Source organism: Melanostigma gelatinosum (genome assembly GCF_949748355.1).
Source record: "Melanostigma gelatinosum genome assembly, chromosome: 18".
Classification (NCBI taxonomy): domain Eukaryota; kingdom Metazoa; phylum Chordata; class Actinopteri; order Perciformes; family Zoarcidae; genus Melanostigma; species Melanostigma gelatinosum.
This window is the reverse complement of record NC_136651.1, coordinates 17,320,982-17,343,702: the sequence shown is the minus strand read 5'-3', so window position 1 is coordinate 17,343,702 and position 22,721 is coordinate 17,320,982. Positions and strand designations below refer to the sequence as shown.

The following is a 22,721-nucleotide window of genomic DNA, read 5'->3' as shown; positions in this document are numbered from 1 at the left end:
ATGTTAATGCCTTAATGTTCAGCGACACTGCTCCGAGCTCCATGCCATGTGTCATTGTTTGGCCTTCAACCCCCTTTGTGCAACCAGGAATGTGCCGTGTTCCTGGAGAATTGATTCATTCGGTAAAGTGGGGGGGGCTGATTGTAATATATGGAGCGGGATCTTTTTTCTTTTCTTTTTTTCAATCAAAATCTTCCGAGATTCTTCCGAAAAGAAACCGAAAGCGCAAAATGCACCTCAATCATGAGAGCTGAAAAATCCCCTTCTGCATTGAGGTACTCAAGTAGGATGAGTACTTTGGAGGTCGTTTTAGTGTGTATAATCTCAGCGCTCGGAGAGTAACTACGCACCCTTAAATATTCTGATGTCCAGATGATAGAAAGATGGAAGGGTTGGTCGAGAACGCTTGGAAGAAAAAGCAGGACGGACTATTTAAACAGTCTTTATTTCTTGGATGACAATTAAATCCGCTTTAGTGTTTTGTAAAAAGTTTGTTGGAGACGTTACGGTCAATTGTGTGCATTGTTTCTTTCTTACTGTGGTACTTTTTTTGTGGTATGATTTTGAAATCTGTGCACTAACATTCTGGATTATATGTTATTTGTATGCGTGAGTAGACTTTACTTCCCCATCACTACCATCATCGTGTACATCTTCTATTGATACACAGATAAACCCACATTCTGGCAAGTAATACTGAAATGTTGCTTGATGGTGAAAAACGAGTTTCATTGTGTTTTTTCAGTGAACGAATCTCTAAAGATTGACAACAAATGCACATCTTTTTCCGAAGTTAGTCACAAACACACGCGCGGTCTTGACTGGAATCAGCCATCTCTTGAGCTGTTGTGTAGAATCAAACACGGAGACGTAGATTGTCATCAGCCACGCCCCATTCCAACACGATACTGTGTTTCAGCATTGCTGCTGTCTTTTTTCATTCAAATTTTCCTTTCAACGTCTGATAACAGCCATAGCGTTATTATTGTTCATGTGCTCAGCAACACGGAGATGAGACGAAGCGTACGAGATGACGCGCCTTTGCTTCTTCTTTAATGAGTCTTATTAAAGCCATTGTCTTTGCTCTCGCCGGTCCAGACTTGCTTTGCATCGTCGGCCCCCTGCTTCATCACAAAGCCAAATCTAAGCTCACACAGACACACAGACACACGCTTTTTTTTCTTCCGGCATCCACACAACCGTGTGTGCACACTCACACTCGCACACCCTTATGAGCAGCATCAGCATCCCAGACAGCTTATCATGGGGAACTAATTCAATATCCCTCTGCCTGTTTTTAAATGTCACTCTCTGAGCTCATCCGGAGTGACATGTTTTTCATGGTGGAAATAAAGGCGCTTTATTGGGCTCAGAAGGCGGTGACAGGGGGGGGGGGGAGATACTCCGTCTGCCTCTCTTGACGTTTGCTGGAAATCGAAAAAAGGTCCTCATGAGGAACGAATAAAGTTAGAATTTATTTTTCCATCGGAGATGTGCCGGTGCCGATGAGATCCGCATGAGCCGCCTAGATGAGGACGGAGCGAATCCTCCTCTGGCTTCACGCACACGCTGCTGCTCTGAGGCCACAGTGTCAACGTGACGTGAAATGCCAGCCATGTGCCACCTTTAAGTCCACAGGATATTCAGGAAGAAAAGGCCGTTAGAGGGTTTGCGATTTATTGTTTGGTTCAACTTTGTGTTGTATGTACTTTTATTTTTTCAATGTGTAATGCTTTTAGTGAAGAGATATTCTAGCAAAACATTTCTACTGTAGGTTGGTCTATTTATTGCTCTTTCTCTGTGCTGGAGAATGTCAGTGACGGTGACTGCTGGTCTGAAAGAGGGGGGGGGGGGAGTACAGCCTACTCAGTCGCCTCATTGTGCCGGATAATGACTTCCCTATTGAAAATGACCCCCCGTGATCCCAGAGACAGACAGTAAGACGGCCTCGTCCAGCCCCCCCCGAGGCACCCTGATCTGGCATTTCGCTCTGCGCGGAGCCGGCAACCTCGGTCCCCTTCCTCCGAGGCCCGGCCGCATCTGCCGTTCTGCGTGGAGCTCCGTCTCCGCTCTCTGGAGCCGTCACCCCGGGGTGCAGCGAGCTTGGGGGGGTCAGAGCCAGGGCCAGCTGGCTACAGAACTTTGAATGTGAGAGGTTGTCCGGGGTCTGACGGTGGCCCGATGCTGGCCGGGGGTTATAGTTTTGATTTTGCTCTTCACCCCAAACGAAGCTGGAGTCCACATTTATTTTGTGATTCCGGCGTGTTTAACGTCTACTAGAAGACTTTTTGTTTTTTGTTCTTTCTGTTTTATTCCATCTCCATCTTTTCTTTCTGTCTTCTCATCTTTTCCTTCATGTCTTTCATTGCAGGGTTCCTGAAGCCCCAGTGCTCGTTGGCTCATCCCATGCAGCGAGGTCGCTCGGTCGAGGCTTGTTCCTGCTTCAGCGGCATGTGTCACCTCCACCAGCGTCGCCTGTCCTCAGGTAACACTCACTGTGTAAAACAGCCAAGCTGCTACTTGTTGGTAAAATGTAGGAGAATGCTTGTGAACACAAAATGTATGTACTCGAGACTGTCTAATCATCCAAAATAGCATCTAATTTGATTTAGTCAGTTTCAAGACATCGAAGGCAGTTCAAAATGATATTTTTAAAGTGTTGCTCTGCTGCACACACACACACACACACACACACACACACACACACACACACACACACACACACACACACACCACCAACGCCTGCAGTCAGAGGTGTGGCTGGAGGAAGTGTTCAGTCTGGTTTTCCTGCTTAATGGTATCTTTGCATGCGGAGCCCCAGTGACGAACAAGTTAACAGTTTTGCTCCCAGATCGGCCCCTTCCTCCAAACCTTGTGCTTTTGAATTCGCTCAGAGTTCTGCCTCCGTAGGATTCGCTCCTTGTTGTTGGTTAAAAGGGTACAAGCAAATAGTATTCAATGTTCTGTTGATTTTTTTTGTCCTCCGGTGGTCATGTAATGTTTTCAGAACCAGGACAAAATGAAAGAAAACACTTCAAATTTTCATGAAAGGGCCTGAAAATTGTTCAATGTTCTTTCTGTTTATTTTGCAAAGATGTGCTATTCCTGTTAAGGACTGCTAAGACAACCCACCTCAAAAACATCCAAGGTTCTCTTTTATCATTTCAAAATAACAGCGAGCATTTCAAACAATCTGTCTAATTAGAATCTGAAAAGCAAAGAGGCCATTTCTTTCTTTCTTGTCTCTATCAAAACTGCCTTTGGGTCTGTCAAATAGGCTGTCAAAAAGAAGAAAATGATTGATACAAATGCAAACATTCCCTTGTCTTTTCATTGTTTTTATAAACCGCAACAATCACAAACAAGACCGTCCTTAATAAGCTTTAAATGGGAATGTGAATGACCGCATATTGCTCTTTTATATATGGTTGCCTGGTTGTTGCAGGGACCGTTCTGTAACTGGAAACGTCTCTAGAGAAACGACAACATATATTTGTCCAACATGTATGAAGAAATGGCTCCCGTTTTGTATTCTAAAGGTCCTCTTATTTTTCTCGTTGGAACCGAAAGGATTTCTCTTTCTTAGAGAACCCACCACCCTCTCTCTCACAGACATGCTTCGCTGTTTCGCGGACGTGTTTCGGCACGATCGGCGAGCCGCGCAGCTTTTTCCACCGACCCCCTCCTCCCGTCTTTTGTGTATTTTACTGAGCCATCTTGATTGATTGCAGCATTTTTTACTGTCACAGCCTGCAGTAAGGGCGGACGCGTTTCCTGGATAATTAGGAGCATCTGGATTAGAACTGTAGTCTCGCCCGTAAATTTGTCAAAAGTTGTCCTCCTTTGTGTTGTGGCTATTTTAAGAGCCGCAACACACTGGGTTACAAGGCACGTTGGATTGTTTTGTCTACCTCGGATCCAGGGGCAAACGGAGGAGGAGTTAAAGTGTCGAAAAAGAAAGGATTTTGTTATCTTTTCTTGGTAATACAGCCAAGAGCAGAGTGTGCTTCTAGAGAAAGGGAAGTAACTGTTAAGTCACGGCAGCAGAAGTCTAAAGTTTACCGACCCTGTAATAACCCTGGCTTCTAATTATGGAACGTGTTACTATGAATCCACCAGTGTCCACCAGTCTCGGCGTTCCGGCCGCCGGACAGCAGGCCGCAATGACAAGGGGAGGGCGTGCAGCGGTGACTAAGCGGGAGATTTCCGGGAAAAGGCATGCGAGCCTCGCCCCCAGGGGGGGGGAACCGTTTTCAGCAGCAATCTGCTGAACTCCGGGCACTGATGTGGCCCGGCTCCGGTTTCGGTGGTTTTACATTGTTTGGGCTTTAAAAAAAACGGGCCTGTGAGAAACGCAGTGTTCAGGGGACCTATTTTCCCACAAGATCATTCCAAAAAAGCAATAATTTTGTGTGTTTTTTGTTATGAGAATAAAGAGTCATGATGGGAAAAAACAATTTTGTTTGAATTGCGGCGAGAGAGAGAGAGAGAGAGAGAGAGAGAGAGAGAGAGAGAGAGAGAGAGAGAGAGAGAGAGAGAGAGAGAGAGAGAGAGAGAGAGAGAGAGAGAGAGAGAGAGAGAGAGAGCATTGAAAACAGGGCTTTTTGAAAAAAGGCTCCTCACAATGCGGGCCCTTGTGCTGTGATTTGGTCTGTCCTCGACGAGCTGAGCGGAGGAATGGAAAAGATTAGCCGCAGGAATGTCTGGGGTGCCCTCAAACGGAGCGGGGCCGCGTGACTGGCCAATGGGAGCGAGGGCCTGCGGAGAGGCGGGCTAATTTTTTCCTGATGAACTCAGCCGCCTGCTCCACAATGCAGTCTGATTGCCGGGGCTGAACCCACATATGGTCTGTGTTTGGAGGGTCCAAATGACGGGACCAATTCTGCCTCAGGGAGAAAAAGGGGGAGTGGGGGTGTTGGACGTAGATGACTCCCCCTCTTTTTTCTTTTTTTTATTTAATTTGGTTTAGATATGGCGGTGTGCCGGAAACGCCCACCACCTGCTGAGGTTAACCCAACCAGGTGCACTGTTAGCTTTGGATTCATCACTCTTCATTGATGATGTGTTGTGCACATAAATAGCAATTGTGCCCAAAGCCACTTTAGTGTTTGCGGCGGTTCCACTTCATTACAGTGCCTCAGAATTATCTCATTGCCTCGTAAACCCCGCCAATTAATTTGGAGCCCATTTACTATTCAGAGTACTTGGAAAGTAGCCCCTAGAACCGGGCCAGAGTAAACTACAGGGAAATGCAAGTGCCCCAGAATGTGTGTGTGTGTGTATACGTGCTCATTGTTTTTTCTCTGTGTGGCGCTTTTTGCGCGGCAGTAAAAAAGCCATGTGGTGGAACTCTGGAGAGAGAGCCTGCATGTGTTTGTAGACCTTGTGGTCACACAGCAGGGTTTGGGACCAGAGGTTGGGATGGGGAGACGAAGGAGGCTAAAGAGAGCGGTTGGAAGGGGGTGGGTGGGGGGGTTAAAGTGGCTCGGGGCTCCTCGTATTTCCCATCGTGGGGTCCTGCAGAGGTGAGGAGGGTCACGGAGAGGGAGCTCGTTAGCCTCGGCCCGCTCCGCGCTCTAATTGGCTGGCCGGAGTCGGCGCTCTCGCCGGCTGCTTCCTGTTAGGGTCAGGAGCCATGCGGGGCCGGAGGACGCCAAGCTGCCGATTATGAGCCCTGGCCCCCATTCATTCAGGACACACACTGCGGGTCATTTTTCATACATAAACTCCAAGTTAACCAGCTAATCTCAGCATTTTATTTTAATGATGATGGGGGGTGTTTACTGGAGGCCACAGGACTGGGGTTCGTCATCACTGGGATAAGAGCTGCCAAACAGTTCAGTTAATTGGTTGTTAGCTCATCCGATACTGTGGGATGTATTGGCTGTGGTTTACCAAGATATACAAACTCTTCCTGCTGCCCTTTAAGGTCCCTGACATTTAAAGAACGCCTCATACATTTGTTGTAAAACCGGGATGGGAAAAGACAAATGTAATCTCGTGAAATGATATCATCAGGAGGAGCCTCTCCTGGTCCCTTATACGTAAACATGAGCACAATGATAGCGTGCTAACATCCGGCCTGATTAATATCGCTCCCTATTCTGTGAGTTTAACTCCATAACTCCGCTATGTTCACCAGTTGGTCTCTTCTAACTTTGACTGTGTCTTTTGGAGCACACAGTGGTCTTAGCAGGGCTTTGCTGCTGATTCTCCAAAAGTCATGGGCTGCAAAACCAAAACAATGCCCCGTAGAGCTGAAGGGAATTCAAGACTCTCTCCTGGTTGCTAAACGTTACTTAGCTAAACTGATCCATTGCTGTAATGAAAGTTATGATGAGTGTAGTTTTAAGAACTTTTGATAGACAGTATTTATTAGTCCAATAATTAGAGTTTCCCTATATCTTCACAATTTCATCTTTTTTGTGTCTCTTTGTACTACTATCTAACGAACATCAGTCCTTTTATCTAACGGGGCCTCACTGAATACCCATAATACCTGTCCATCATGTCTGCCAATACCCCCCCCCCCCCCCCCTGGTGGCCAGCTGCCACCAGGGGAGATGGAGGTCTCCGCGCTGGCATAGAGCGATGGCAGCCGTCCACGGCGGGTCACCAGAAATCAGAGCGACTAACCCTTTGATAACTCTCTGAGCCTATAATCCCCCCCAGGTGAGCAGGCAGCCAGGGACGCAGGTGGACAGACAGGAAGTGGTCGTCATCTCCGCAGGGTCATTGAGGGCGGTAGAGTTCAGGATTGAGAGTAGAACTTGAATCATGGTGGCGCAAAGGAAACAACATTTGAATGTAAATCATCAGGAGTACAGCATAATTGAATGCTTAATGAATTTGTGAGCGGAAAACAAATGCATCCATTGTTCCCTTTGCCTCTTAAAATCAGTGAGAGGGGGTCTTTGTTTTGTTTCAAGCAGAAAAACAGTCACTTTTGTTTTAAAATTAGTTTCCCGTCGCATCCTCGGTTATATTTAGCGCGTCGGTAATGTATTCTCTCAGAGGCAGTGTACGCCGATGAGGTGACATCTCTCTTTGCCACAGATTCCAGCTCTCCCCGGAGTTGATCCTGAGCCCTTGAGTGAGGTTTTACAGTACAGCATGTGAGGCTCTGCATCTGGAAAAGAAGAGAGAAAAAAGAAACGAAAGAAAAAGAAACCCTGCATTTTTTATTAACATCAATTAAACATGAATAAGCAAGTTCTCATTCTTCGGGGCCCCATGTTGCCTCACACAGAACACTATGTTAATCACAGTGAAGCGCGTCGGGTATGCCGCTGAAATACACGGGCAAATTAACGAACGGCATGAATATAAATTAATACGTGCGTCTTAACCCAGATTCCTCAGTCCTGGTTCCCTCTGAGTTCCGGACCCGCTGATCGTTCCAGCTCTCCAGTCCGACGTTATATCGGCCACGCTGACTTTGGTGTTGGCGGGCTCTGGTCTTGTCGAACCCTGCAGATAAACATTGCGTGATTGGGATGTAAAATAACATAATTTGTGTCACATTTGCATAAGAAAAGCGAGGCCGGCTCACAATGGCTCCATGCAAGCAAACAGTGGGAAATGTCTTCTTCTCGTGCGGAAAAATACACCGCAGGCAGGGTAAAATCAGGAGAAACAAAACGGAGGTAAAAGTATTTACTCTCATTCAAAAGAAAAAAAACTGCCTTATGGGTTGTGATAGATGACAATGATGAAGAACAAACACGAGTGCAAAGCAAGTCGCAATTTTGAAAATTGCCATCAGTTGCGGAGCATTTATTTTTCCTCCTTTCACTTAAAATGATGGACGCAAAAAAAAGAATGAGTTCGCGTGGAACATCTGGATCAGCTAACAGCAGCAGGGCCAGATATTTGGATAAGGCCAGACCAAAGGGAAGAGGGCCAATTTTCTGTGATTTATTTATCGTCTTATTTTCTCTCGGAACTATGCTTTTCCTGGTTGTTATGCTTCGCTTGCGACATCTGACGCTGCTTTGTCAGCAAGGGAAAAACAACAGCACAAGAATGCGGGAACATTTTTCTTGGCCTTCTGCAACTTGTCGCTTTCGCAGTGCGGACTTTGGGTCACGATGTTTGTTTTCTCGTGGCAAAAATACTTTCTTATTTCCCTTAATGCTATCCCCCTCTACACCATAATGTTACAGCAGAGTTTCGGCCCACTTCTTGTTTGTTCACTGGCCCGCGTGTTAAGTCGGCGGTGGGGGAGCTCAGGTGTCCTTTTAGAGTGGACTGGGAGTGGGATGCTGTCAGCGGCGGCTCTGGCTGTTCCTCTGCTCACCACGGTCAGCTGCCTCCGTCCTCGTCGATGGGAATTTTGAAGGGCAACGGCAGCCACAGATCATCAGACTGTGTGTGCGTCTCTCTTCTCCCCCCCGGTAGGGGAGAGAGGGAGAGACACACACACAGTTAGGGATGTTGGGGTAGAGAGAGAGAGAGTGAGAGAGAGAGAGAAAAAGAGGGGTGAGGAGTTAGCAGAGGAGAGAACAGAGGGGACCAGAGGGACTGACAGTATTTTGATGCTGAAGTGATTTGACACGCTTGGCATTATAGCTGGCTCGGCGATGAGGTGGTGGTAGGGGGATGGGGGGGGGGTAGCGCAACCGAGCGCTTGATCCGAATGTCACCGAAGCCGATCTCGTGAAGTGGAAGGTCAGAAAGGTGGCACCTGCCGCCCCGGCTTTGCAGAGGCGCCGCCCACTGTGGAGCCGGGGACATTGAGGGCTGTGGGGTTAGAGGAGTGAGGTGGTGGTGGGGAGGCAGAGTGGCAGAGCCCCTGACCCTCTAATGTCACATGTCTCCGCCGCACGGCAACGGGCCCACCCGAGTGTGCTAATGCAGGCCGGTGCATGCTGGGATGTGAAAGAAAGGCGCGGGAGGGGGTGGGGGGTGTTTGCAACTCCTACGTTTGCCCCTCAGAGAGACGGTGTCTTGAGGTGCATGGCGAAATCCGAAATGGGTTATAAATATCGCAGTTAGTTTGGTCGTCAGTTCTTGCTGCGCTCACTAGCATTGCATCGGCATTCGCCTTCATTTTCTCTTCCCCCTCTTGTTGCGGAAAGTTCACCTTTTTAGTTGTCTGCCCATGCAGACGGCTTAGTCAATGGGTCTGTGTGAGTGAGTACACCCTGTGTGTGAGAGAGCGCACACCAGACGCCACAAGGGCATCGTGTCCACAAGTCCATTACCGTCACCGACATTGAGCTAATTGACGAACGTGTTTGTGCACTAATGGTGGCTAGACTTCATGATGAAGATGTGGAAAGAGAGAGTAGTATATCCACAGAGGGCGGTGTGAACAGTGAGGGATTTCAGTGTGTGTATGTGGGGGGCTTCTTGACTGTGTGGTTCAGTTGACCAGACCTTTTATGAATCACACTGATGACATTTCCTGGTTCACAAACCTTTGAGGTGACTAGAGGGGCAGCGTGATGTGAACAAGTACCAAAGAGCCAAGCGGAGCTGACAGGTGTTTCCTTTAAGCATAGCTGAAGTGATCAATCGAGCAAGTATTTGCCGCCTCTCAACAAGCTATTTGAAGACGTTACCTTGAGCTCTGTGACATATTCACTAGCCGTGTTTCCAATTACGTATTTCATTGCACATTTTGAAGTATCGCATGAACAAACAAACAAAAAAAGATGTAAACATGTTTTTAAATAACCTCAATTGCAAAAAAAAAGGTTCTTTTAAACCTGTTCAGGGTGGTTTTTGGCTTTATCGAAAGAGTTTTTGTTTTTGTTTTTTTTGCGACATTTCCTAATATTGCTTACAATACGCTTGACAATGGAAACACAGCTTGCTCCACTAACATTCTATGGATGTCACCGATGTATCTCACACTCTCACCTGCTCTTGCTCGGCCTCCCCGAAGGAGTGAGTTATCTGTGACATGAAAGTTTGGCACTAAATATCATGAAACCCCGTGGAGGCCCCGCAACATTTAGTCCCTCTCTGTTAATGCTCTTCGAATGAGGATCTCATCTCCCGGGGAGATGACGGCATCGGGGCGAGGGCTTAAATCAGCAATGTGTGGAGCAATCTGTGTATGGTTATGAAGGTGTGTCTTTCTGCTCACATGCCACCTTCTGGGCTTGATGGAGTCTTATATCAAAACCCAGGAGAGGGATTAGGAAGAGCAAAATAAATGACCTTGTTGATTTGTAACCCACCTTCCCGTGTAAACAGTTCATCACCGAGTGATTTTATGGAACGTCCATGTCCAAGACAGAAGCAGCTGCCTGTAACCCAAGCAGAGTGTGAGCATGCATTCGTGTTTATTAAACACCCTCCCGGCCATCTGCTCCGTGTATTGTGATACACAGGCGGGGCACGTGCATGCGTCCAGAGCCTGTTGATTACGCAACGGACGCTTTTGCGGCGTCTCGCCCGACACGTTTCATTATTCAGACGCAAACAAGGCTAGCGGACAGACGACTTCGAGTGCACATGTACAAACGGAGACGGTAAACATATTCTATCGATGTGCTCAACGGACGCGATTAGCATGCGAGCCGAAGCTGTGAGGCCGTGACTGTTGACGCAATTGTGCCTCATGCAACAAGAGGCCGCTGTGTTTTCCTGCCCTCCATCTGTCAGCCACAGTTCACAGGGCTTAAAAGAGCATTTATGGGAAAAACAAACAAGTCCATTAGCTCTGACGACGCCTCTGCGTTATGTGATAATTAAACATTTGTTTTGTCTCTCGCTACTTGTCCGAATAGTCATTATGTGTGACCCCACAACACATTTAGTACGGGGGCGTGCAAAAATGAATGCCAGGGGAAAAGCAGTGCCGTCGGTTACATAATGATCCTAACCTGAGAAGTGCCACGTTCTCTGAGCAGTGTGCTTCAAAAGACCTGTTCATAACACAGCTCTTCAGCTACTCGTTATCTCACCCACACCGGTTATCTCTTGAAGACGCTGATACTATCTGAAGAAGAGAGACCAGAAGTTGACTTTGGCCGGCTTCAGTGGCTAAGAAAATTATCCTTTATCACATAGAATTACATAATATGTAACCACAAACCAGCGGTGTTTGCGTGTCAGCAGAATTCAAAACGGAGTTTTCTTTGATCGCCAAAACTACACTATTTATCCCAGCCACAAGCTGTAGAAACCGCCGTTATCGACAGATTGTCTTCTTTCCGAACCGTCCTTGAACACATCATGTGCGACGAACGCTTCTGTCAGAAAAAGCATCCAAACGAGTCTTCAACTTGTGAAATATTTAATCAAAAACTTTTCTCATGTCTCATTTAAAATCTCATCCCGAATAAACCGTTTGCTTTAACCAGATCCTGTAAAAGACATTAAACTCTGCGCTCCACCGCGCATCTAAGCAAAGATTTATTTGAGACTAACAGTCAAGTGACGGAAATTCCGTCAAGCTTCCACTTAAACTGCAGGCTGCTCAACACAGAGCAGAGAGGAGAGCACAGGAGAGACTGGTTAACACTTGTGGGCACTTGTTCAAATGTTGGATGTATAGATTCCATTGTTTTCTCTCCACCGGAGGCATATGCTGACACTCCTTATGAATCCTTCAAGATGCTTTATCCGCCGCTCCATACTGTACATCAGACTGCACTCTGTCGGGGTGATGCAAGCAGCCTCCTTCCTCAGCTCTGTCAGAGGAGGAGGAAGGCGTGGACGTCTGGTCTCATTGATTAGCGGGGATGCCAATTTGTATTGTGTCTTACGTCACATTTGGAGCATCCCTATTATGTTGTTGACTCTCTTTTAATTTCGAGTTTTGTTTTCCTTTCGTGGAGTCTAATGTACACTTCAGTTTTTGGGAATTACATTTTTCCTTTCCAGTAGTCAAACGCAACATTTGTCTTATTTTCGATGACTGCTGTTTCAATTTTGCTTCACATTTGCTGCTGCTGCCACCATTCAGACGTAATGGACACGTGCGTGTTACGTAATGTGGGATCGAACCCCCGTACCTGTGTACAGGATGAGACGGTGTGACAAGGTTGTAGTTCCTCCGCATGTTTACGTCCGTGTTCTATGTTACAAGTCCCTTAGCGCGACAAAACCAGGAAGACAAAGGGCCCTGCCTTCCTGTTTGTGTGCTGCTGGGAAGTGGGGGGGGGGGGGGGGGTCAGAAGCACACGCAGTCATCATGAACGTGGAAATCAGACATGACAAGAAGCTTGCGTTCTGTTGATCGTCTTTCGCTTGAGCGCACCGTCGTGTTTGTTCTCGCGTCCTGACGTCTTTTCATTTTTCTTTTGCAATGTTGTGCCTTTTTTTAAATCACATTTCTGTCATTTCCACTCTGGGATTCATTTAAATTGTAAACTACATTCCTCCCTTCCTCTTTCTCTCCCTTTCACTCTCTTGACTTTTCTCCCCCGTCTCTGTGATTTCCTCTCCCTCCTCCCTGCCTCCCTTTCCTCTTTTTTTTTTTCTTTTTCTGTATGCGATTAGCCCCGAATCATGTTTTCCAGCGGATGTCCTCCTCGGCCAACTAAGCCAATAACTGCGTCCTGCGTGATTGATCCCGCTGCCTGTCTTGTTTACACAGTGTGCGCTCGCCGAGACGTTGACCTTTCACACTCGCGGGGGGGGCAGCAGCTCCGCTCGCCCCTCTTCATCTTGCGACGTTCATCGGGGCCGAAGAGTCGACCGCGGCCCCGATCACGCACAAGAGGCTCGGTTCTGTGTAAGTTGGTTAAAGGAACCAGGGGGTGTTTTCCTGTGATGTTCACGTTCCGTATAGTTTCAAAACCCCTGGCAGAAAGGGGCTCACTTATTGAAGGGGGCCGCGAGTGGGGGACAGAGTGCGGCCGCCGTCTCATGAATCCACTGCTCTGGGTGATCTCGTGACTCCCCCCCTCCCCTCCCTCTGGTCAACTCTGGAGTTCATCTCAGAGACAAAAAGATGAGAATATTATTGGGCCTGTCGAGCTTCACTCTGATACTTCTGTCAGCACCTGCCCCAGGTGTGTGTCTGTGTGACTCTCACAGAGGGGGCGTGTCTACAGCACCGGAGAATCACTCCGCCGTGGTGAAAGCAGTCTGCAGTCCTTTCCTTCTCATACAGGTCTGGAACAGCTTCACACTGAAGTGGGTGCGTGAGTGGATTTCGTAGCGTGGCTCAAGCATTTTAACCAGATTTAGAAATCCTTTGTTTTCTACACCGGAGTGTCCCCGTCGCTGACATGCCCGATGTTTTGCCGTTGTCGTGCGTCTCTCTTTAAATAACGCCGACATACCGTAACGGTTTTGTCCACCACCCTCATCCGTCATCATACGTTACAGGGAAGACAAAATGTTCCCAAACTTGCGACTGACGCCGCGGCTTCTGACGTTCCTCCGCTCGCCATGACTTCACCGTTAAATGCTTCTAAGCTGCTCCGTTCACGTGAACACACTACTGCTTTATATCTGTTCACTGACACTCTGCATTGATATTCGGGGACTTGTTACTTGAAAAGGAACAGCAGCAGTAGAACTTTATTACACACTATGATTACACTGTAAAAAAAATAAAAATAAATACTCGATTGATCCGTGGTTCACGAGTGATCCGAACCGTGAGGGGTGATCCGAACCGTGAGGGGTGATCCGAACCGTGAGGGGTGATCCGAACGGATCACGGCTCGATCCGTGATCCGTGACACCACTAGTCAATTGGCCCTCTATCGGTGGTGCACTGGACCCGCGTGCTCTGAGCAGCGTGGTGGTTTGTGATCCCGGTGATGTTGAAAAGCTTCAGCACGTTTGTTTCTTCCCGTTAATCACTTTTTAATGTTTTAAATGTTGAAGCGATTCGCCGTATTGGGTTGTGATGTGACATTCTGTCGTTCCAGCTTCTCAAAGATATTTTAAGATGACCTCCTTTTGGATTGTTGGACTGGAACTTGGCTCTGTTGAACTGTTGAAGAAGCATATTTATAGTTTATAGTTGTAGTTTATAGTCCTTGAAAATGTGTCCATGCAACCCTGAAACTGATGGGTAAACACTGACCTCTCTTTCATCACGCAGCGCCTCCCTCGCTATTCGGCGGATGACAGTCATTTGACCCGGTGACCCCTGGCAGCCACTTACCCACTAACCAATCCCGCCCTCGATAATACGCTCTCGTTGTGACAACAAGGACGGATTTGAATCCCGTTTGCTGTCAAGTGGCAGAGCTTTTGCTCGTGGCCTTCCCATTAGAGTGCTCGTTCAACTATGTTTTCCTCCGTACCATCCTCCATCATTCTCTTCTGTTGTTTTTCTTCTTCTTTCTTTTTCTCCCACACTATCCCTGAGGTACGGGGGAAATGGAGAGAGGGAGTGGAGCGAATGAAAAAAAATAACAGCGAAAGAGAAAGCTGAGATATTCTACAGGGGATTGTGGGAACCCAGTGATAAAGGCGTGCATCTTAATCCATCCTCAGGCCTGTCTTACGGTGTGCTATGAGCTTTTATGTGATCATTAGGAGTGTGGGCTCGCGTGCACGGTGCGTGTGTGTGTGTGTGTGTTGCGTGGCTTTCCGCGTATTTGATATGCTAATGTTTTGCTTCATCGTGCAATCGCTCCGCACAGAAGCTCCGTCCTTTGAATCTGGCATTTCAAGGCTCTTGGAGATCTCCAAATATCTTCAGTGGGAAACACGGCACACCTCTTTGCTCCGACAACAAGACACGGCGAGCGCATAACGACTTGTTTTATGGCTCGCGAGTGTATTAAAAGCACAAATGAATGTGCGGCAATTCTCCCTCTAATGCGGTGCACTAGGTAGAGCTCTCTCTCTGTGAGCTCATGCCCTCAGCTCCCTCGCTCCTCCTCGAGCTTTAGTGGAATTTGGCCGATGCGTGCCGAGGGGAGGAGAGGAGGGAGGCGCTCATCTTGTTTCGGCGCTTTATGAGTCCGACGTGTACGTCTGTAATTGCGGTTATGGGTGATTAAACTCCCGATGCCCCTCAGGATCCGCAGCCAGCCATCAGTCAGCATCAGGCCTGCTGCCTGCAGAGCTCAAGAGTGGCTCGTCTCAGCGTCTGTCCCTCTGATTTGAATGAGGTGTCATCTTCCAGTTCATTAGTCTTATTTGTGTGTCTGAATAACGGTAAAGGAGTCAGTTATAATAGTGTTGTAACAGTTATTTAGCTGTTCTTGGTTTTGATTTGTTGTTTTATTGTGCCAAACATTCACTGGGTCCAGCTGCTGAAATAGAAGAATGTAAAATGAGAAGTTCTCTATTGCAAAAAAAAACAATATTTGGTCTCTGTGAGAGTCTCCACCGCGCAAGAAGTCACAGAACGTTACAGGTACGTAGTCAGGCAGTTCTCAATCAGCGTTTGTAGCGATATCTTTGAAACATTCGTAGATATATGACGAAATCAATTCCTATGTAATCTACGCAATCATTAACCAGGAAGTATAAAGACCACAAAAAGTCCAAAAGGGCGGCCGTGAGGGGAGGTGGATGTGTCAAACAAAGACCTTCATGACCCGTATGAAACGGGAAGTAACGCCACTTCTGCAGTCATTTCAACCCAAACCACAATCCCCCCCCCCCCCCGCTCTACGGTCATGCCGTGATAGTGTGCCTGTAGTGTTGTCGATGACTTTTCTGTCATCTGACTAATTGTTCCAATTAGCTCTATCGCCCGTCACCCTCATGTTTATTATTTAAGTCTAAGTCTGTACATCCTGTGTGGGTGAATGGAAGACATTCTGGAATGGAGAATGGGTCTGTGTGCAATGTGCCTCCATGCATGGGCGTTGCATCTATACGGTGTGTTTGCATGTGTTTGAGTTCTATTTATGGCTCAAAAAAATGAAGAAAATACATAAAAAAGGAGGCCTTGAGGCTGCTTCCTGCTCTAATTGGCATGTTAATCACGTCTCTGTGGTAGGGATATCAGTGTGCATGTGTGTTGGTGACTTATCTCCAGAGGCGACGTGTGACTGCGGGGGTGTGTGTATGTGGGGGGGGGTCCTGTCCTCGTCCTCCTCGGCACCCTGCTCTGAAGCTCCCATGTCGAGAGTTTCCCTCAGCTGTAGAGAGAGAGAGAGAGAGAGAGAGAGAGAGAGAGAGAGAGAGAGAGAGAGGCAGCCAGGGATCCGGGCCCCGGCCTCCGGCCTATCACATGGGGTCGAGTCCAAATAAAACACTCCAGCATGTGTGTGGTAATGAGGAAGCTGTGTATTTGTGTGTGAGTGTGTTATCTGTCAGTGGCCTCCTCCTCCCTTCAGTTCGCTGACTTGGCTGAGCCCTTCTTCTCCTCTGTTGATGTTTGGATGTTTTCTCTTGTTCCCCTCCGACACAGTACCCTCGAAGGCACTGAGGAAAAGGGAGGAGGAATCCCACACCCCTCTCTTTACCCTGAGGACCCCCGTTAGTCACGGCAGAATGAGCTCATAGAGGAGGATGCGGGGGTCACGAGGGCAGGAAAAATAAGCTCTGTCAAAAGACCGAAATGTCGAAAAAAGAGAAGGAAAAAAAGAGTTCATGGAAGGAATAACTCCTGTTGTGCCGCATCCCAAGCCTTTTTCGCCGAGACTTGACTGAGACCGAGCGTCTGGGTCAGGGTCAGCCCAGGTCAGCTGTGCTCGCTAATGTAGGCTGAGGGGGGGGGGGGGGGGGGGGGTGATGGAAGCTCGTTGTTGATTAATGTGTGACAGCACACGTGGACCACAAGCGGCATGAATACACTGTGAACTCTTTCACACTTCTTTATGCCCTTCTAGAAACACAAAATCAGTCCTTGTCCAACACGTTTTTGTTTGTCTACGTTGCAAAAAAAAGTCTGTTCTTCGAGTCGTTTTGTAAGCGAGTCCCGTACCTGTCAAATTAACTTGTTTTACGCCAAGTTCTGGAATCAGGCTTCTTTTATATCTGGACTTGTGCCACATTCTTCAGATTTGTCTTTCTGTTCCTTAGGCTTGTGACATGTGTTGCTCTAATATTGGTTCAGTACAGTCACTGAACATGAAAGAGTCCCCCAAAAATAACAAAAATGTTTCAGTTGTTGGTGTTTGAGCCCTGCGCTGGAGGACAAAGCCAAAAACATCCCCCCATAATTTGGTGAGAAAATCCAAACTGAAGCTTCTTTTGAAAGTCTTCTGGACTTATTTGGCTCGTCACCATCCACCTGAGTTCCATTGTTCAATCAAGGCACAACCACAGCTTTAGTATGGATGAAAAAAGGTTAAACATATGTATTTTCTCCTTATTCAATAAGCCGCGTATAACTACTGATGTCTTTGTATCCTAACTTAAAGATTGCAACTCTGTTTTCTTAAAGAGCAATGTTTGTTGCATCCGTATACTTACCCTTTGATCGCACCGCTATCCTTTTTCGATGGAGTTATCGGTTCTCAACTATTTTTGGTGCTTTTTGCATCTTATGATCTACTTTCTCTTTTTGCTGGACGGAGTTAAAGAAATAAAATCCCCCTCAGCTTGGTGGAAAAACCCGAGCTGAAGCTCCTTTTGAAAGTTCTTTCGCTACACAGCGTGTGTGTGTTGGAGCGCTGCCAGTGTAAATGTAAGAGAGGGGAAGTCAGCAGACTGGCTGTCTTCTGTTCACTGTTGTTCAGATTGACTCTGTCAGGCCAGCCTTTGAGGCCCCTGATCCAGGTGGTCTGTTCTCCCCACCCCCCTCCGTTCACCCTCCACTCACTCGGCCTCAGCCATCCCGTGCCCACAAACATGCCCGGCATCGGCAACATCCTCCCCGGTGCGGCGGTCTCCACCCTCCACCAATGGCGAGCCTCCGCTGCTATGGCCACACCGGTGTGAGCCAATGAACAACACCTGTTTCTCTCCAGCGTGGCTGTCCATGCCAACCATAACACCCGCTTTATTTGGCCTCTGTCCTGAAGCCAATCCCAACACGTAATTCCAGGGCATCCAGGCCGTGAGAGGCACGGGCAGAAAAAGAAATGTGGATTTTATCGCCGGGGAACGGACCGTCCAGAAAAACGACTTTCCCAGCACAAATGTCACAGCAAATGTTCGTTGCGTCATTGCGTCATCGGAAAAAAAAAGTATCCTGCAGTAAAGCAACCTTTTGATAGGACTGAGGGATCATTGTTCAGTGGTGAGACCCGGGAAAATGACTCATATTCATGTGTTTTAAGTGTTTGTGCATGCAGCTCTGAATTGTGTGTGTGTGTGTGTGTGTAGCACGTACAAACACATGCAAAGCTTATATGTCTATATATATATCTATATATATTATATCTATATATAATATAGATATAATATATATCGATATAATATATATGTGTATGTATATAGATGTGTGTGTTTTCTAGAAGTATAATAGGAACTGTTGGTGTCTCAGGAGTTGCAGTGAAATCTTAAATGTGCAAATCCTATTATGAATATTAAAATAACCTACTTTGCCAAATAACTCGTGTGAGTGGATATTTGGCAGTTATTTGACTTTTCCTTTGAAGATAATATCTGGAATGATGAGCTTATGCTGCGTCTGCTTTGATATAACTTCATTTATCCTTTTGATACGTAAGATCACCAGAATGCATGAAATCCCCTGATAAAATAACTGCCGTGGGAAGGGCTTGGATCTTGGATGCGCAAGGGGCCGGTTGCTGAGCTTCATTACATGAACCTCTTTTGAATGATAATAATGTCCTTCACATGCACTCCTGAGTCAAATCGGTTCGGTCACAGCGTACACACACTCCTCTGAAGCAGCCTTCCTCCAAGGAGCTCCTCAGGAGCCTTAGGAGCATACAAAAGACCCGAGCTGCCGTTTAGCTCCAACACCTGGAGATGGACGGACTCCCAGGTGTTTGTGTTGCCGCCTAAACACGAGCTAGTGGTGTCGGTCACGTACCGCCGCACTGATGGGCTGTAATGAAGGAGAGCGGGTGAAAAGGCAAGCAAAGAGAGGGAGAGACATGCAGGTATCTGCGGAGAGGAGAGAAGAGAGCTGGCAGCACTTTCGCTGGCGTGCCTTCCCAGGACATTAAAGACTCCGCTGCTCCGAACTGGGATTATTATTATAAGAAAGTCACCAAATACTAAATCAGTGCGTTTCATTTTCTGGAATCAAGCTTTTTTTTTTTTTTCCTTTAATCCAGCGCAGCCATCTGTTTGAATACACCGACACACACTTGTCGACAACAAGGTAAACCAAATCTCAAAATACTTGTCAGTTGCAGCCATAAAATCAAGAATATTTTGAATTATGAATTATGTGTCTTTTTTTGAGCAGTGATTTGCTTTATTCCCTCACTCTCCTTGAAAACTCAAGTTTCTATTCTTAGATTTTCCCACTTGGTTGAAGAAAACTGGACTTTTCGGACTCAATAACGGACCAAAACTCGCCTCGCTTTATTAAGGAGCGCATCAGAAACTTTCCAGCCGAGGGAAATGTGTGTTTCAAACAGAGCATTCAGTGGAATAAGGCTGCGCTGTTGACACAAGCTGTTTGAGTTGTCCATGGGACTTATTCTGTTGATAACGGGCCAAAAGGTAATTGATTTAGTGTGTACTGGACAGACTGTCTGTCGCTGTGCAGTGGAGCAACAGAAGGGGCGGGTGGGGGCTAAGGTCATGCGTCATCAGTCAATGCAACTATATCCCCCCCCCCCCCCCTTGATCCTGCAGGATTTGTTTGCTGTGAGTTGACGCACCGATCCAAAGTACACTCCTTCGGTGACAATCGCACACAGAACACACACTCCCCAGGACGTACAGCAGTGTGTGTGTCCCCCCCCCCCCCAAGGCCTCTCCCTGCAGCACGTACACGCATGGTTTCCCATCTCACCCCCCCCCCCCCCCCCCCCCCCCCTCCGACCGGCCCCCAGGGTCTCCGGCTTTCTCCGAGTCTCTCGCGCTTTCTCTCCCTCCCCACAGTGGAGTCTCTCTTATCTATGAATCGCTCCCTCTCTCTTTCTATGTGTCCGTCTATTGATCCATCTATCACATGCTCTCCCCTTCCCCTTCATCCGAGGCTTGTTCCCCAGAGGGAGAACGAGGGGAGGGGGCGCCAATGGGAGGGGGGGGCAGCTCCAGGGCCGGGAGCCAGAACCTTCTTCATTTGGATTTCATTACAAACAGACCGGCGTCACGGCAGCATGATAATCTGGGGGGGGGGGGGGGGGGGGGGGGGGGGACACAGACAGAGGTTTCTAAAGCGTATAGTAAATCGAATCAATGATTTCATGTATGAGAGCTTCTTTTGTCTCAGCCGACACTAACTGAGAAGGACCTGTTATCTTAAATCACAAGAACAGTAACTATCTTTATGGGCCGTGATGGATGGGGGGGGGGGGGTCAAACACACTTGCTGCACCCAACTCCTGATGTGTTTGCTGTTGCTGCTTCATCGTTCCAAATGGAAAGCGTCCGTCACCCGCTGCCTCTGAACAAGTCATCAAGTGGCAAATTCCTCACTCTGCTGTCACCGGAGGGAAGGGAAAGCTTGTTGTGCCCCCCCCCCCCTCAGTAATTGGAGTAATTATTCTCCTCCACTGACTGATGGCTTCATGACCACTGAGCCATAGCAGGACGCCTCGTCCATTCATTTCTCTTCCGCTCCGCCACATCGGTTTTCCTCCTCTTTCACATGTCATCGTTTCATTTGGAGAACGACCTGAGACCTTTCTGCTTTTAAGAGCGGGAACTTTAATAGTTTGGGCTCAACTGTCGATCTCACCGACAAACGTTTTTGTCCACACGTTTTTACTTTCTTATAAAAAATAAGGGAAAAGGAAATGATCAGGCAGTCCCTGCTGACCTCCTGCTAGGCTCCCGTGTAGTGTTGTGAAACTATGGCCGGGACAATGTCCCCTTTATTTCCTTACCTAAGATAACTGTAGGACCAGTTAAAGCCGGGGTTGGTAATCTTTTTCAAAAACCTTTACATACTGTTACCAGAGCTTTCCACAAGCTGCTAGCTTGACAGCTGTGAGTACGAACAATAGCCATGCTGGTTGTTTACGTTCATTATGATCATTTTGAGGGAGTGGCTTTGGAGGGAGGCCTTAAGGGGCCGACGACTTTCTCTCTAGATATGGCGACCTTTGGAGCTAGCGCTGCCAGCAACTTTCATTGGAAAAGGGTTGACAACACAAGATTCTGGTCTAGACTGGAAGCTGATTGGTTGGTTGGATTCCATTGGTTGTTGTACATTTTCTCAGTTGTTTTTTTGTATGTGATTTACACAATTTATTGAAATTTAAGATGTGTAAAAATTCAAGTTGACTGGAGATCCATGATGACTTCACCGGAGCATGCATGGTGGGAAAAAGGAGCAGGCGGTGCGCTAACCCCCCAGAATGAGCTAAACATGTTAGGTTGGCTACAACATGTTTACCTCACCGCTAAGTCATATGACACGTGAAGCATTTTCCAAAGCATGCTTAGCGCTTTTGAGTGTGATTTTGACCTACCCTTTTCATTTGTTTTCATTCATCTCAGTACAGAAATGCAATCTTGCAGAAACGTGTCACTTCCTCGAGAGAGGCGATGCATCACCGTGCCTGGTTTAATGTTGCCCAACTGAATTAACCAAAAGCAGATATCAGATAGCTCCCGTTGTGAAATGACACACAATGTTGCGTTCTGCAGTCAGTGTGTGTGTGTGTGTGTGTGTGTGTTTATGCTTGGCCACGTGCCTTCAAGTGTTGTTTGGCAGCGGGCGAGCCAGATAAGGGCCCGTGTTGTGATTTTCATCTCTGGGCGCAAAAACATAAGAGGAAGCTCGATGAATCACTGCTGACTTGCGTTTCCCTCCGAGGCCTTTGACTGCACAAATATCAGATGTTTTTTTTAGCTTTAATCTATAACAGAAAAAAGAGCCGCCCTGTTTTTCTTAATGGAAGGTGTTCCGCGAGGATAAGAGGAAGAGCAACGTTAGAGCTCTCACATGACCTCAAAAACGGAGATGTTCTTTAACATCTCCGACTTTATTAACTTAGCGCCCCCCCCCCCCCCTTGTTTTTGCTTCTCGCTAAGCTGCCACGTTGCTGAAAAGTTAACGAGTGCTCAACACAGAAGAGCATCGGTTGCAGATGTAATCTTCCAGCTCCACAGGCTGCGGCGGTAATTATCGCTCCGCATCACGTCTTTGATCAACCCGAGGACGGCCAGCGTGATGCATGACCGTCCTTCGTGTGTGTGTGTGTGTGTGTGTGTGTGTGTGTGTGTGTGTGTGTGTGTGTGTGTGTGTGTTACACCTCCTCTTCTCCCTGTCTTTGTGTCGGTCTCTCCACGTGTTGCTCTCCTGATGGTTTCAGACAGGTGTAGAGATGGAGAGGTGCATTTTTGTGGTGGAAATAAAGCGGACTTGGAGATACTCAGATTGCCATGTTGTTTAGAAGTCTAACCTCAGAAGATTTATACATCATCTCAATCTCAAAAATATTAGGAGCCCTAAAAAGAAGGCAGATGAGCCAGATTTATTTTTCTCCAGATTATCTCTCATGTACTACTGTCATAGTGACCAACTATACTGTAGTTTTAATGCAGGTAAATACTTCACCTAAAATGTAAGCACTCTCTGTGTCCTTGGTTAAATGCTCTACTTCTGTCAGAGCTTTGAGAGGAGGGCGATCACAAAGAACTTTCATACAGGCTGCAGTTATGATATCACGATGAAGAAAATGGACAACATGCATCTCTTTGTTGCTAAACCAAGCTGCCCTCTCTCCACATTCCTTCACATCGGTCAGGTTTTGATGGCTCTGCTCCCCGGCTGAGCGACGGCGTATCACCTC

General features: G+C 47.3%; 1 protein-coding gene across 1 annotated transcript in view; it reads left to right on the top strand.

Annotated features, from left to right (window-relative positions):
- The window catches only part of rxraa (retinoid X receptor, alpha a), an 83,768-nt gene that overhangs the window by 22,129 nt on the left and 38,918 nt on the right, over positions 1 to 22,721 (top strand). Inside the window, exon 2 of the mRNA XM_079290009.1 lies at positions 2,372 to 2,485. Coding sequence (XP_079146135.1) covers positions 2,372 to 2,485 — 114 coding nt within the window. The remainder of the gene's footprint in view (positions 1 to 2,371; positions 2,486 to 22,721) is intronic.